The sequence below is a fragment of the Carassius carassius genome, chromosome 25, assembly GCF_963082965.1.
Source record: "Carassius carassius chromosome 25, fCarCar2.1, whole genome shotgun sequence".
NCBI lineage: Eukaryota > Metazoa > Chordata > Actinopteri > Cypriniformes > Cyprinidae > Carassius > Carassius carassius.
The window spans coordinates 10633141-10648685 of record NC_081779.1 but is presented as its reverse complement, the minus strand read 5'-3'; the positions used below and the strand labels follow the sequence as shown (position 1 = coordinate 10648685).

General features: G+C 35.4%; 1 protein-coding gene across 2 annotated transcripts; it reads left to right on the top strand.

The window, feature by feature from the left end:
* Positions 1 to 538: 538 nt before the first annotated feature.
* Positions 539 to 6120, top strand: LOC132104684 (large ribosomal subunit protein uL3m-like). 2 transcript variants are annotated; one of them, XM_059510247.1, is made up of 10 exons: positions 539 to 772; positions 1031 to 1209; positions 1365 to 1456; positions 1960 to 2058; positions 2788 to 2887; positions 3139 to 3199; positions 3445 to 3556; positions 4548 to 4625; positions 5238 to 5315; positions 5752 to 6120. In XM_059510247.1, exons 1-10 carry the CDS (start codon positions 678 to 680, stop codon positions 5893 to 5895), a joined length of 1038 nt encoding a protein of 345 aa, XP_059366230.1. In that variant the 5' UTR covers positions 539 to 677; the 3' UTR covers positions 5896 to 6120. The 2 variants fall into 2 exon arrangements, with proteins under 2 accessions (XP_059366230.1, XP_059366229.1); XM_059510246.1 differs by having other exon boundaries at positions 1028 to 1209.
* The last annotated feature ends 9425 nt before the right edge of the window (positions 6121 to 15545 follow it).

Below are 15545 nucleotides of genomic sequence, written 5' to 3'. Positions count from 1 at the left end.
TTTGTCATTTTAAAATTAGAGCTGTAACGATAAACCGAACAAATCTATTGTCCTCAGCAAAAACAATAGCACACTATTGAGTGCTGAGGGAACTAATATAAAAAGGAATTTAAATGAACAATATAATAGAAAAAATAAATAGTTTGCATTTTCTTTTCTATTGTGCAAACTATAACACACTATTGAATGCTTAGGGAACTAATATAATTTAAAGGAAAAATATAATAGAAAAAATAAATAGTTTGCATTTTCTTTTCTATTGTGCAAACTATAACACACTGAGTGCTTAGGGAACTAATATAAAAAGTAATTTAAAGGAAAAATATAATAGAAAAAAATTAATGGTTTGCATTTTCTTTTCTATTATGCATTATGAGGGAACTAATATGAAAAGGAATTTAAATGAACAATATAATAGAAAAAATAAATAGTTTCCCTTTTATTTTCTATTATGCAAACTATAACACGCTGTTGAGTGCTTAGGGAACTACTAATTTAAAGGAACAATATTTTGAAGCGTCAGGGACCAGCGACCATTTTTCCGCGTAACACCGGAAGTGGAAGGAACGTCCTTCTACTCCAGGACGAACACGAGACTGTTATGTCTGCTATAATGATTTGACCGAGCTAAATCAACGAGCTGTAGTTGTGTTGTATGATCATTGTAAATAATAAAAATGACAGCATTGACGTGTAGGTTTATTAAGTTAGCTGATGGTTTGCTAAGAGGAGCGCCAGTAACCGTATACCGAGTTGGAGCAGCGCTGCAGAGGTATTTGTTGTTAAAACAGAATATTAACATCATAAAACAATGTAATATTTAACTCAGTATCATGTAAATATCTATATAATTATATATATATATATATATATATATATATATATAAATATAAACAGCAACTCTTATAAGGCGTATTCTACAGTAGCATCAGGTTTAACAACTTTATGTGGTGTCACTGTCAGTAGTATCACATTATCAACTTTTTAACGTGATATTTATGTAAAAAGCCTTGTTTTCTGTCTTCAGCAGAGCCCCTGTCATTCAGTGCATAAGAACGCATCGGACAAACACCTGGTGGGACGAGCACCTCACAGAAGATAATGCTTCCTTCCTAAAGAAGGCTGTTACAGAGGAATACAAACAACAGACCACAGACAAACTTAATCCTCTCAAGGATGAGCCCTGGCCCAGACATGAGTGGGCAGAAGGTGGGTCTCACCATCAGAACCCCTGCAGTCTGTTGGTGTCTGCTCCGTTCCAGTCCTAAACGAGGCAGCGTGCTTGTGCTCATAATTGTGTTTTGTACTTGGATTACTAATTCAGTTTTTATGATTGTATTGTTTTGTAATCTGCATCTCCTCAGGGAGTCGGAGAGTCGGTCTTGTGGCCGTAAAACTTGGAATGATGCCTGTGTGGACCAAATCTGGAGAGAAACACGTAGTGACAATGCTGCAGGTAAAGAGGATTCCAATTCATCACTTTATTACAGCACTTTTAAATATATTTTTGAGAACAATATTTAAAAAAAACTGTGAATTACACACAGTTACAACCTGTCAAAGTGATTTATATATTTACATTTTAATTAATAAATTGATTGGGCCACTTCATATGCCACATAATATTAATAATACTTTATTTAAGAACAATATTGTGATTCTTTAACAGATTTTGTCCAGTAGGATATGTTTAACGTGTTGTGACATAAATTCACCAAATTATGCTGAATTGGTGCATTAGTGATTAATACAATTCATTAAATTTAGTCTATTATATTGTACTGCTGAGGTATGGAAGCATGGTTACACATAGTTAAAGATCTGTAAAAACACCAGAATCAGACTCCATGGAGTTGGTGTCCCTGAGCATGGTATTTTTTTCCAAGCTTGTTCCAGGAAGCTGCACTTCTCATGGCATCTCAATCAAATATAAGAGTAACACATCCATATCTCTGTCAGGTGCAAGACTGTCATGTTGTGAAACATCTACCCAAGGAAGAGTATAACGGACGCACAGCAGCCCTGATTGTGGGTGGAAAAAACGTATCTCCATTTCATGTGAGTAAGATCTGACTTTAACCTTTTTCAATAAAAAGTGTTTGCTCTTGTCCACACACTTTCTTCTCCTCATAACAAACCATTACCTCTTCACCTTTCTGTCAGTCCTTGACTTCTCTGTATATTAGACTGGAGCTTTTCAGTTTCTTTGGAGAGGGAGTATAATAAGACCTGAAGAGCTCCTGGAGAGAATTTACTGAGCTCTCTGTAGATGTAGAGGTCACCTTTGTGTGTATGTGCATATTAAGGGAAATTAAACGGGAAAACTAGGACTTCTTTCTTTTATGCAACTTTTTTAATTGTATACATCTCTCGCACCTCTCTCTATCTCTCTCTCCTCACTTGTTTTTTTCTATTGATGTTATAAAAAAAGACTAACAGAGATGGACAGCTGTGAGCATGATATAAAGAGGTTGAACTAAACTGTTCTATGGAGTTTGTAATGAATAAAAGCTTTGGTCAGTGTCCCTTTTTTCCTTTTTGGCAGTAAGCTGGTGTATATTTGTGTCTTCTGTCTATATTTGACAGCTGCTACAAAGTGCTGCTTGAAGTATAATTGTCAAATGTCCTGACCTTCAGTCTGAGCCTTCAGCCTCTCTAGAGCCAAAAACACAGCAGGGCAGTTTGGGTTTAATGTATTCGCTCTTTCATTCTCCCTTTCTAGTTTTGAAGGATTATAAATGTTAGTGAATCCCTTGAAGTAACTGAAAGTCAGTCTATCTTTTTCAGAGGCCAGAGGGATATTTAGAGGTTTTCCGGAATGCAGGAGTTCCTCCCAAACAGAAACTCACCACGTTTTGTGTGTCAGACAACGCCGTCATCAAACCAGGTTACTTCACCTGTCAAAACTCTTTGCTTATCGCCAGATAAAGAATTAAGTCATTTCAGCTGTATAACTTTACTCTCATAATTTTATTGTATTTTTTTGGTTTGTTTTTAGTTTTTCTTGTCATGTTTTGTGTATTTTAAAAATAATTATTAAATTTTTTTTCTACTATTTTCAATTTTGTTTCTGTTGTTCTTTTCTTTTGTTTTATTAATATTATTATTATTTATTTATTTATTTATTTTCTGGTCTAGGCACTCCTCTCTATGCAGCTCACTTCCGTCCAGGACAATATGTGGATGTCACAGCCAAAACGTGAGTCAAGCACACACACATAAAGTGTAAATACACTTTAAGGTGAAAATATTAAAAATGAATATAAAAAAATAAAAAAAATGATGACTTTTCTCCATGTTAAATTCTTATGACACCCATCATCTTTAATGAACAGAGCCTAACTTCACATTTCAGGCCTGAGATCCTGCCTGTCTGTGGCTTCACCCTCATATCTCTTATGTTGTTACACAGTGTATGATGACTCAATGTTCTTTTTATTGTAGAATTGGCAAAGGTTTTCAGGGAGTTATGAAGCGCTGGGGGTTCAAAGGTCAGCCAGCTTCCCATGGACAAACTAAAACACACAGGAGGCCAGGCTCTCTGGGGCCGGGAGGGGTCAGTTTTTTTATTTCTGTACTTATACATTACATTACATTTTTCATTTAGCTGACGCTTTTATCCAAAGTGACTTACAATTGCCAAACGCCAACACCCCATATAGAGTGTCACTTCATGCCAGTGGGTTTTGCAGGGTGATTCCTGTGTTTTTTTTTTTTTTCTAGGGATGCATGATATATGGGCAAGTGTATGTAATTCTTTTTGTTTTCATATATAAACTACTGTTCAAAAGTTTGGTCAGTAAGATTTTTTAAAGATAAATTAATACTTTTATACAGCAAGTGTGCTTTAAGTTGAGCAAAGACTATAATTTAAAAAACTAATATATAGTTATTTATATATAAAAAAAAAAAAGTATCACTATTTCCACAAAAATATTGAATAGCTCAACTGTTTTCAACATTGATAATAATAAGAAATGTTTATTGAGCAGCAAATCAGCATATTAGAATGATTTCAGATTGATCATGTGACACAGAACACTGCAGTAATATTACTGCTGAAAATTCAGCTTTGGCTTTACAGGAATAAATTACAAAGTACATAAAAATTACATAGTTACATAGAAATAAATGTAACAAAATATATTTGAATATGTAATAATATTTCCCATTATAACTGTTTTTTTATATTATAGTTTTTGTTTTGATTTAAAAATTGTTCTTTTAAAAATAATATTAAGAATAATCTTACTGACCTTTAAAATTCTGAACAGTTGTGTATTCATCTCCTGTTTGATCCAGATTAAATATTCTGTTACAGATATGTTAGGAACTGATTTATTAATTTTTTCTCAGGAACACAAGATTTCCCTCACATTGTATATTTTCAGATATTGAAGCACTCTCCTCTCTGAGAGATTTCAAGTCAATCATTTGGGGTAGCTGTAACTGTCCCGTATGGTCTCTCAGGAGAGTTTAGCATGACCTCAGTATGCCCTTTCGAATGGTTAATGGATGAGTTTATTAATTTGTCTCCTTGCTCTCAGGACCCAGCAAAAGTTTTCAAAGGAAAGAAGATGCCAGGCAGGATGGGAAACATTTACGACACCAATCATGGCTTGAAGGTACACCTGCCAGAATGCACAAAATCTACTTTAAAATAATTTAGAAACTATTTGCAAAAAAAAGTTATTAGGGGTGCACAATAAATATTGGCCAATAATTAATGTGCATCTCGTCAGTAAAGCCGGTTCTCTTATCAGCGGTAAATTCCATCAGGTGCATGATTTCACATAGAGCAGATGTTACTACACCGAGCTGTTGTTAAATGACAAGCTGCGCAAATTCATGCTTATAATGAATGGATTTGCGTGATGCGCATTAATTATCGGCCAATATTCATCATGTATCCCTAAAAGTTATTATCAGGTCAAACTCTTAAGGACTTGTTTTATAAATGGACGCAGAAAATTTTTTACAATTTCTTTCAAAAGTAAATTTAAAGTATCTTTTATAGAAATGTAATGTGTGATACTTTGTTTTATTCATTTGTTTATTGTATTTGTATTTTGTGTTCTACTATATTTTTAATGTATAATCTTTGCCATGAAATCGCCTGTGAAGCTTAAATTAAACTGTAAACTGCTCAGGAGACACCTGCTGTAAAGTCACCCAGTGCCACAGTGAGAAAAATAATTTAAGCATGTGTAGTTTCACTAAGGTCTTTACTGTGACAGGTATGGAGAGTGAACACCAAGTATAACATCCTCTATGTCAACGGATCTGTCCCGGGTCACCGCAACTGTCTTGTTAAGGTAAAATGCCTCTCAAATACTCAAAATCTCACATGTGCAAAGTCAAGTGCACTTGTCCTGAGGCAGAATATCTTTTGAAGGTGAAGGATTTCCTCCTCTGTTTTTGCTTTTATCTTTTCTGCATCTGTCTTCACTTTCAGCAGTGTTTAGCTAAAAAAAAAAAAAAAAGTGTTGTGTACTGTACTGTCCATGCCAGCACAAGCATTGACTTTGGCATGCTAGTGCACACTCGAGCTGAGTGATTCCTCTGTATCAGTTCACAGAGGCGGTTGTGTGTCCTAAGTGCATCAGTGAATCGATCACATGTGGTCAGCATTTCATATAGTTGTAGACTTTGCTTACATACACACTCAACCCAAAGTTGAACTCTCTCAAAGTTTGACTTCATTCAGGAACAGATGATGTTTAATCACAGTGCTTACATTTGCTTGATCAGGTCAGGGACTCAATTCTGCCCACTCGGTTGGAGAATAACAAGAACCCTCCATTCCCCACGTTCTTTGCTGAAGGAGACAAAGAGCTCCCTGAAGACCTTTTCGATGAGGACATGTTCCAGTTTGGGGAGCCCATGCCTGAATGAGGCTGTGACCCCACAATTCTTGCTTCCGCTGGTAAAAGACTGGCGTCTTTCATCTAGTGGATTCAGCACTGCTGGGCTGAAAGACTTTTAAAGAAGTCTCAAGTAAACACATAAATACAGGTGTTCAGGGACACCGAGTAAACTCATACTTCTGTATAACATCTGGATCATGTTAAGGTGTCAAATGCAGTTGTGTATTTAAACAATAAAACCTGTTTGATATAATTACTGAATTTGTTTTATTTTCATATGTTATAGTGATAAAGCATTGCATGTAAGCACTTGGTGAGTAGTTACTTTAAGCTATATATAAAATGTATCTAATCAAAAATGTGTAAGTAAAATATAAATTTAGTTTATAATGTTTTATATGTAGCTTTAAAATGATTAGAATTTTCTGTCAATTATAAAATGTCATTTTATTTTATATATAGAATTTTATAATTTTATTAAATTATATTAATACAGTAATTTAATGTAGCTGTTTTATTTAATTGTATAAATATAAATTTTAATATGAAATAATAATCACCTTAAATGTGAATAAAATAACTAGAATTTTTAGAAATTAGAGGGTATGAATTACTATGAAGTTTGGTATTTAGTGAACTAAATTAATTGTTAATTTTAATATTAAACTAAACTGAAACTTAATGCATATGTATCTTGAAAAAGGCATGACCCCCAAAACGTATAAGAAATGTGAGAAATCCACTCTCTTGATAATATTTTTCTGAAGCTTACTTGTGATCACCTAATCAAATTGTTTATAACTAAACATTATTATAAGTTTGGTTATTTTTATTTAAGTGGTGTCAGCATTTCTGATCTTATTTGACAAAATGCTTGAAGGACAGAAAAATGCAAATACATCAAGCTGACAGCAAAACTCTGTAAGAATACCCTGATGGGCCCACTGTGCATTAGAGAAGAGAGGAGGAGGAGGAGGTGGAGACGAAAGGATGAATAGATGCTGACAATGGTTGACATTTCTCCCTCTCTCTCTAAGTGAGAGGAATAAATCAAGGCATTAATGTTGCATGAGTTAAAGCTCACTGACAGATGAAGGGAGTGAGTGAGTGTGGATGGATGGAGTGGCTACATTAGAGTCGAAAGCCCTCAAACCTTATCTTCTACACACAGCCTTATTACACTGAAGAAAGGTCATGTAATCACTTTATGTACATCGTCTTCTCTCCATCCTGTTTGTTTGTTTTTTTCTTAAGAAACACCAGCACAGTAATGGATACAGCCAGTGGGCATTTATATGGAAGTCCAACAACAAAACAAGAAATGACTCCATCTAACGTACATGTAAAAAAAAATATTTTTTAATGGAAAAAGTAAAAATGCTACAGTTAAAGCCTTTTAACTGCTTACGTTTAATTACCATATTTATAGTGACATTTAAAGTTTTTTAATAATTGAAAACTTAGTCACCCTTTATTTTAGGGTCCAATTCACACTATTAACTTACCATTAACTATAAATTTTGCCTCAATTAACTCCTTATTTGATGCTTACTTATAGTTTATAAGGTAGTTGTTAAGTTTAGGGAATTGGGTAGGATTATGGATGTCATGCATTGTATGTACTTTATAAGCACTAATAAACAGCCAATATGTTAATAATAGAAATGTTAATAAGCAACTAGTTATCAGTGTGAATTGGACCCTATACTAAAGTGTTACCGAAAACTTTTGTGCAGAAAGTATACATTAAATAGATCGAGTATAACAGCAGCAAAGACATGTTACCAAGAATTTCCATTTCAAATTAATGTTGTTCTTTTTAACTTTCTATTCAAGTAATCCTGAACAAAACATTAAGCAGCACAATTGTTTTCAACATTGATAAAAATAAGAAATATTCATTGTGCAGCAAATCAGCATATTACAATGATTTTCTTATTAATATAATTAAATCATGAATTGCCTCATAACAGTTTGTCTTGATGTGAATTATAACATTTTTTTTAATTAAAATGTATGTAATTTATTGCTTAAATGCAGGGTTATTTGAGGTAAATTGGGCCACATCTCAAAAAGGGCCCTCAGTTTACCTGAAATGACCTTAGGATGGTATATTATTATATAGGCCTATACTTTCATAAAATATACCATTACCAAAATGCCTGTAATGCGTGAAACATGGTCACTGCATTTCATGTGGTAAATAAAAAATAGTGGAAACCTCAGCTGGCAGTTTACTGTAATTTCAACATTTAAACCGTTTCAAAGTCCTTAGCCCTGGAACGTCTGATGGCAGCAGTCATGCTTTCTTAAAGTTAACAAGCTATGTGAGTCTCATGTATAATAACAGAGCTGTTACATATTGTGTTCATGTATTATTGAGTAAGAAAACCTTCCTCTGCTGCCAGTTTGCACTACAGTTTGGAGTCTCCTTCATTACCGTGCGCTTTGCGCATTAGCCTGCATGTCACAAACAGTTGTAATTTCTCCTAAAGTTCCCATTTGCTCTGTTGTTAGTTTTCCCCATCAAAATTTCACGTTTTATGAAAAGTGACTCATGATAACTGGGTTTGTTCAAGACTATATGTGGGCTATAGCATATCGAGAGTCTTCTGATGCCAAACTGTTCTTATGATGCAGTCGATCAAGAATCAAGATTTAACCCGTATAAATCATCACAAACCTACATTCACACAGATGCCTGACCTAGTAATGTTTAGTGCTGTCTTCACACATACATAATGCAAAGAGTTTTTTTAATCTCTGTACCAGATGAGTGAACTCCCTGATGTCAGCGCTGCACTGAAAACTGGCTAATCAAGCTTGAACGGCACTCGCTTGTACTCAATTCACACACACACACATATGCACGTACAACCAAACACATTGTTTAACCCACCAACACGGTGAGCTCTTGATTTTCTGGATCTACCCCCCAACCATGGGACATCTGCACTCCCGTAGAGTGTGTAACAGTCTGTGTGTGTGTGGACCCCAGTGAGAGCATAATGCCAAACTCCTTGCCAATCTAATCCTCTAAACACACACACATCCTGTCCCTCCAGATTTCCGCCCCCCAAATTGCTCTTGATCACTCCACCGAACCTCACAGCAGTCACACCCCCTCCTGTAAACACACCTGCCAGCACAGCACCCCTCCTCTACAACCACACACACACACCTCTGCCAGATGTGATTGGAAAGAGAAACAAGCCACTTGTGTCCATGTGTGTCAGAGTGGAAACCACAGGAGGCCATCAACAGTGAGTCTCATTCAATGATGGCACATTAAAAAGGATAGTTCACCCAAAATGAAAATTCTGTCATCATTTACTCACCCTCATGTTCTTCCAAACCTGTATTTCTTTCTTCTGTGAAAGATATTTAGAACTTTTGAAGACATTGTCCAAATAATAAAAACCATTTACTTTATGTATAGAAGCAACAACAACAACAGACATTCTTTATTTGATAAAGAAAGTCATTCAGTTTTGGAATGACATGAGGATGGTTAAATGATGAGAATAATCAGTTTTGAGTGAATCATCCTTTTAAAAACCATAGATTTCCCAGTTGTGCTACTTTAAAAACATTTTAAAGATTTTTTTTGTTAAAAATGAATACTTCTCTTCAGGATGGAAGCAGTAAATACATGTATAATCTTACATCAAAGAAGCCTGAACTGTTTTCAACACTGATAATAAGAAATGTTTCTTGAAGCACTGAATGAGTTCTGAAGGATCACGTGACACTGAAGACTGGAGTAATGCCTACGGAAAATTCTGATTTCAAATCACATAAGTAAATTAAACTTTAAATTATATTCACATAGAAAATTGTAAACTGAAAAATATTTCTCAGTATTACTGTTTTTACTGTATTTTTAATCGAACAAATGCAGCCATCATAGATAATAAGAGACTTTTTCAAAAATGTTAAAACTAATGACCCCGAATGTTTGTGTCTTAATTTACACTCTTATTCTACTTAGCAACACTTCACCAATGTATATTCTCATCAGAAGATTTAATTCTTAAATGCTTGAAATTATTTTTATAATAGATGCGTAGGAGTAGACAATGATGTAAAAGCAGCCATCAAGTGTCCTTTGAGTTGTATTTCCTACTATTAAACTACATTTAAGTTGCTTTTCTCTTACATTTTTTATTTGTGACATCCTGGGGGTCCCTGGATCTAATTTAATCAAGTTAATTCAGTCATATTAAATTATATTTTTTAATACAATCCATTAAATAGGTGTGACCTAATGAAGAACATTTGAAGTTCAATCTTCTGTCTGAAGTCCTTTGTTTCATCTCATTTGATGTATGTTCATTGTATGAAGAAGGTGACCTTTGAAAGCAGCTTCTCTGGAGCTGACCTTGCGATGGGTGAGTGTGAGTGGTTTCTCTGAAGTGTCCTGGCACCATGCTGCCACTCACACACACATATACAGAGCATTATATACTCCCATATAGCTCAGTAACCCATCATTTTCTATGTACTACAATTTGCATAGCAAACGAAAATCCACATATAATTAAATAACACTCAATGTGAATGACAGAGGGAAAGAAAGGTCTGGAAGGAAGGATGGGGGTTCAAACCAAGAGAAGCCCTGTGGCCAGCACTTTCTGTATTACCCAACATGCACTGCTCTCTGCTCAGGCACATTAGCATCTATTAATATTAAAGAATGTGTCTTCCCCGACAAACCAGCACACATTACAATGTACAATCATCCAATCATCATGAGCGCAGAATGCCGAACCACCATTCCGGAAATCTTTTGATCTTTTCCCTGCATCGTTATCGCCATGACAACACTCATGACATCAGGCTTTCCGTTATCCTCTTCTGTAGCTGTCAAACACACTCAAACTTTCTTGCATTGTTAACCCATTCATATCTTTTCCTTTCCTCTGTCTCTCTTTTTTTATATAATCTATTCAAGCCACTCTAATTCTGCGAACTCTGATTCAGTTCAGTAAACTCCAATTAAAGTCTCCAAGTCTTGAGTCCATGAGAGACCAGGTGTCACCATGGTTACGGCAGAGAGACTGCTGGCTGTCAGTCATTTGTTAGTCAGAGGCAGGACCCAGCTGGGCTTATGAGTGATGAGACATAAAATATTAACATCTTATTAATTATTGGTTAATGATTTCAACTCATTAAAATAGATCACATTTTTTGGATGGTCACCGCAGAGAATCCACTAAGCGTCTGAGTATTTTACATTAAATATCCCTTTATTTCTGTTCGTGAAGTGATCGTTTCGCTCATGTCATTTAGGAAAGGTCTGATTTCAAGAATCTTGCATCATTCAAATTGTGTCTTTATATTTGTTTTGCTTTATAAATGGATGTCATTCTTTTCTTTACAAAAACTAAAAATACAACCCAAAGTAGACAAGAAACAAGATGTCATTTGCTATATACAATTATAGTTTTTATGAATATTTTGAGCTAGCTTTTATTTATGTACTTTCAGTTTTAATTGTAGTAAAACTGTTGTTATGTATTTTCCCATTTTAATTAGTTTTTGCTTAGTTTAAATATTACTGTTCAGGTTTAATTTATTTTTATTTTATTTGCCGTTTTTAATTTTAGTGCTACAGCTTTAACTAAATAAAAAATTTAAATTTGAGCAAAACTGAAAAAAAAGTGTTTAATCTTGTATTTAAATTTGATCCCAGCTTTATTTCTATTTAAAACAAACATTTCAAAAATATATTTTAAACTGTTTCGGTTTTAGTTAACGATAATAATGCTGCAACAAGAAAAGTCTAACCTACCAATCAAAATTAAATACCGGTACCTTCTTCATAAATGTAGAACGCAAAGGAGTGCTAATGGACTAGTCTTGTCTCATAGACAGGAGATGTAAATTAGCCATCAATATTTCAAGAATAGTTACACACTAAAGTGAAAGCATCTTTGTCTAGTTTTGACTTGTTATATATCTCTCTCTTTCCTTTTACTCACACTCTGATACATCCCTCTCTGCTCTGTGTAGAAGTCATTGCCTCTTTGATTAAGAGTTTATTATGTTCCCATAATTCCTGGGTAAATGTCATGGCCGCCCCATGCAGGCAGATTAGCACACCCCCACCCCCCACCTGCAAAAGAGGGAGGAAAGGAGGCCTCGCACTCAGGAAAGACTGTAGGATGTTAAACAATCAATACAGAGTGCCAGTGCTCTAGACACCTCTGGGGAAACAAGGACTCGAAGAGATCTTGCTACACGATTCATTTTCAGGTCCAAGCATCAGTAAACTTCAAAGAAAATCAGCTTTTTAACATGTCAACAATTACTTCAAGCTCCAAATATTCCACTAGCATATAGAAAATAAAGAATGCATGTACAAAATTAAATTACATTTGTAATCTGTGTTTATGAAGCTCTTCTTCTTTTATAACCTAACCATTGAGACTCACAGTAAAGCCCCCCAAGTATAAACCCTTTGTCACACAAGCCTATACACCCTCACACAGATGCAGGTGACATTCCCCTGCTCTGAAACTAATTCTTTTAGCAGCTGGAATGGGCAAGACACATGACAAAAGATCTGAGCAACAAACGCCCAGGACCAGCCATGTGTAAGGAAGCTATTAAAAGTGTGTGTGTGTGTGTGTGTGTGTGTGTGTGTGTGTGTGTGTGTGTGTGTGTGTGTGTGTGTGTGTGTGTGAGAGAGAGAGAGAGAGAGAGAGAGAGAGAGAGTTATGATTCCCTATGGCCTTGCCCTGTGTACTGCTGTATGTACCTGTAGTATGGAGCTATCTCCATACTACATACTACCATCATTATCTGCTGTCTGATAAGACTGTTTATCTACAGGAGAGACAAACATAATGCTAATGAGAAACCATTTTAGAGACCTATAGATTTTCTGGTGTACCTTTTTAATTGTACATGTTAAGCATTTCTAAACTAACATTTTAATGATCCTTCTACTAGCTTTTTATTAAAGGATCAGCATTTGGGAGAATTCTGTTTATCAACAGCACACAAAATATTACACAACGACATTCCAAATGTTACATTTGTCGTTCACTGTGAGAATGTTCTTAACTTCATAAATCATTGTTATGGCTGATTATAAATAAGCCGCATCAAAACACTGACCAAAACTGATACACTGCAGCCACCTAGTGGATACAAATCAGCATGAAAAGGGTAAAAAGTCACGAGCTTTATTTATTGTCATATGTAGGGCTAGTAGTCCAATGAAATTCTTCGTTTACTCCTCATGAGAGTGACAGGGTAAGGGGAGCGAACACAACTTACTCGGACAATACAGATAACATAGCAAATATAGGATATACAGAAAATTATAAACCAGAAAGAATAAAACAAAATAAATAGCAATAACATAAAAACAAAATTAATAATAAAAAAAAACAGAAACCTAAATTTAAATGAGAAAAACAATTGTCAATAAAGATTATTCACAGTATAATGATGCATCGAGGGTAAAACAATAATAAACGTTAATAAAATTAAAAATTTCTGAGAAATAAAAAACACTAAATGCGTCAATTCAATGTACAAGAATTGTAAGACAATATTAATGATCACTATAACATTTATAGCATTTCCTATAATACACTCGTTTTCCTAAGTATATTATGAAATCATGTTACCTGTTCTATTTTTAAGAAATATTAAAAGATTAAAGATTTTATTTAAAATGAGGCACACAGTCCTTTTGTTTGTGATATTCTTTAAGTGTATACAAAATTAAGAATTTCTTTTAGAATTAAGGACTGGGACTGGGACAGTTTGAGTATTTTCCACAAAACGAGTAAGTGCTAACATATTTTGAAACAAACAAGGTAATAAAGTTAATCTACATCGCTTATGTATGGGGACACACTTCCGGTGACGTGTGTGTTGTGAAGAAGAGTCAAAGGTGGGAGCGTCAGGCGGATCTGGACGTCAAGGTTTCTGATCAAATCGAGACCTAATTAGCTTCGTCTTTTTAGAGAAGTAAAACACAAATTGTATGAAACCACTTAAAACTTAGTAACTTACTTCGTGGTGGCACAATGGGGGGCTTCCCAGGATGCCGATGATTTGTCTGGAGCTGCAGGGAAGCAAGAGAGTTTTATAATGACATGACCACCAATTATCTTGCATATCAACGGTAGCAAGTATGGTCTCATATCAAAATGAGCAACATTTTACCATGTCACAGGCACTGCAGCCTCCTGGCCGTTTGCCATTGGAACACGACTCTGCAGAAAGTGCAGCTGACCACAGTGTTTTCTAAGAGTGTTGCAGCCCTCAAAATCCCTCGGGACGTTTACCAAACTCTAAGAATGAGAGAGACTGTCAATGCAATCTTCATCAACAACCTTATTAAATTGCATGCTAACTGCAATGATATGCCAGTGTGCAACTACATTTCCCACAATTCCACTGATAATACCACAAACTGACCTGTCCAAGTTGCTCCAGCTTCTTCATTGCCTCGCTGTAGTTCTCTGGGTTCTCACCATAGTTTTTTGAATGTACTGGGACAAAAAAGAGGAAAAAGCATGCTGTCATCTTTGTGATAACAATGTTTTGCGGAGCAGTTGAAATATGATCAGCTGAAGGGATATATAGAACAGAACTTGGTTGCCCAGAATAACATCCTGAAAGCCTTAACAGAAGCCAATGTGCAGTATGCCCCTGTCTGCAAGACAATCACATTTAAAGAGTGAGTTGCCCTGCTGGAAAAGTAAGTAAGAACGATGTGATATTTTGGCTAGATTTTGTATGTGATTATTTGACTTGCAGTAGACAAAATTCAGGTTTTAGTAAATCATCATTGTATGTAGACTCTGTATATATTTAATCTGCAACCTACGTATCAGCTCAAATCATTAATTAATAGACTATTACTATTCAGTACTAAAGATATTCCATGTCAAATTCCATCCAAATTCCGTCGGCCAAAGTTATTGGTCATATGTCCGGCCCTTCCAGTCTTGAATCTGTAGGTCCTTCTATTGCTTCTTTTGAAGATCTCCCACAAGAAATAGGAAGCCTTCCTCCAAATCTGAATTTGCTTCGAGGTCCAGTACTTTCCAGTCCTGTTTCTCATGTTGGAACCCCTGTTAGCTGGCCACAAGCCAAATATTTGCCCCTAAAAATGTGGATTACTCATCATCTGGACAAGCAGTTACCCCAGTGACTGACAATCCAGTTCCACTTTAACTTGGCAGCGCCCTAATACCGACTCCATCTCCTGTTCAGGTTTCATCCCAGAACCAGATCTCCACTCCTAGACCTGATCTGACGTCCTCTTCTTTAGTGAGCCAGAATTTAGAGCCACAAACCACATCAAAAAAATCGGCTGACAAGATTTACATTCACATTTATGCATTTAGCAGACACTTTTATCCAAAGCGACTTAAAGTGCAATCAGGCTAACATTTTATACCTAACATGTGCTCCCTGGGAATCAAACCCACAACCTTGCGCTGCTAATGCAATGCTCCACCACTTGAGCGACAGGAACACTATATAAGTATAACAGGAACACAAGATAAGTTCTGACTCCACTATGAATCTTGATTTTCTTCAAAACAAGGTGGATAATCTCAGCATTTAGTCCCAAACCAATTCCCATACAAACAAATGTGCATATGCAGTCAGTGGTAGTCAGGATACCATGCAGACCATAACTAA

Excerpts from the sequence above, each read along its gene's own strand:
- LOC132104684 (XM_059510246.1), top strand. The coding sequence starts at position 678 with ATGACAGCATTGACGTGTAGGTTTATTAAGTTAGCTGATGGTTTGCTA. Across the intron at positions 2,059-2,787 it reads AAAACGTATCTCCATTTCAT|AGGCCAGAGGGATATTTAGA; the intron begins GTGAGTAAGATC and ends TATCTTTTTCAG. Across the intron at positions 2,888-3,138 it reads CAACGCCGTCATCAAACCAG|GCACTCCTCTCTATGCAGCT; the intron begins GTTACTTCACCT and ends TTTCTGGTCTAG.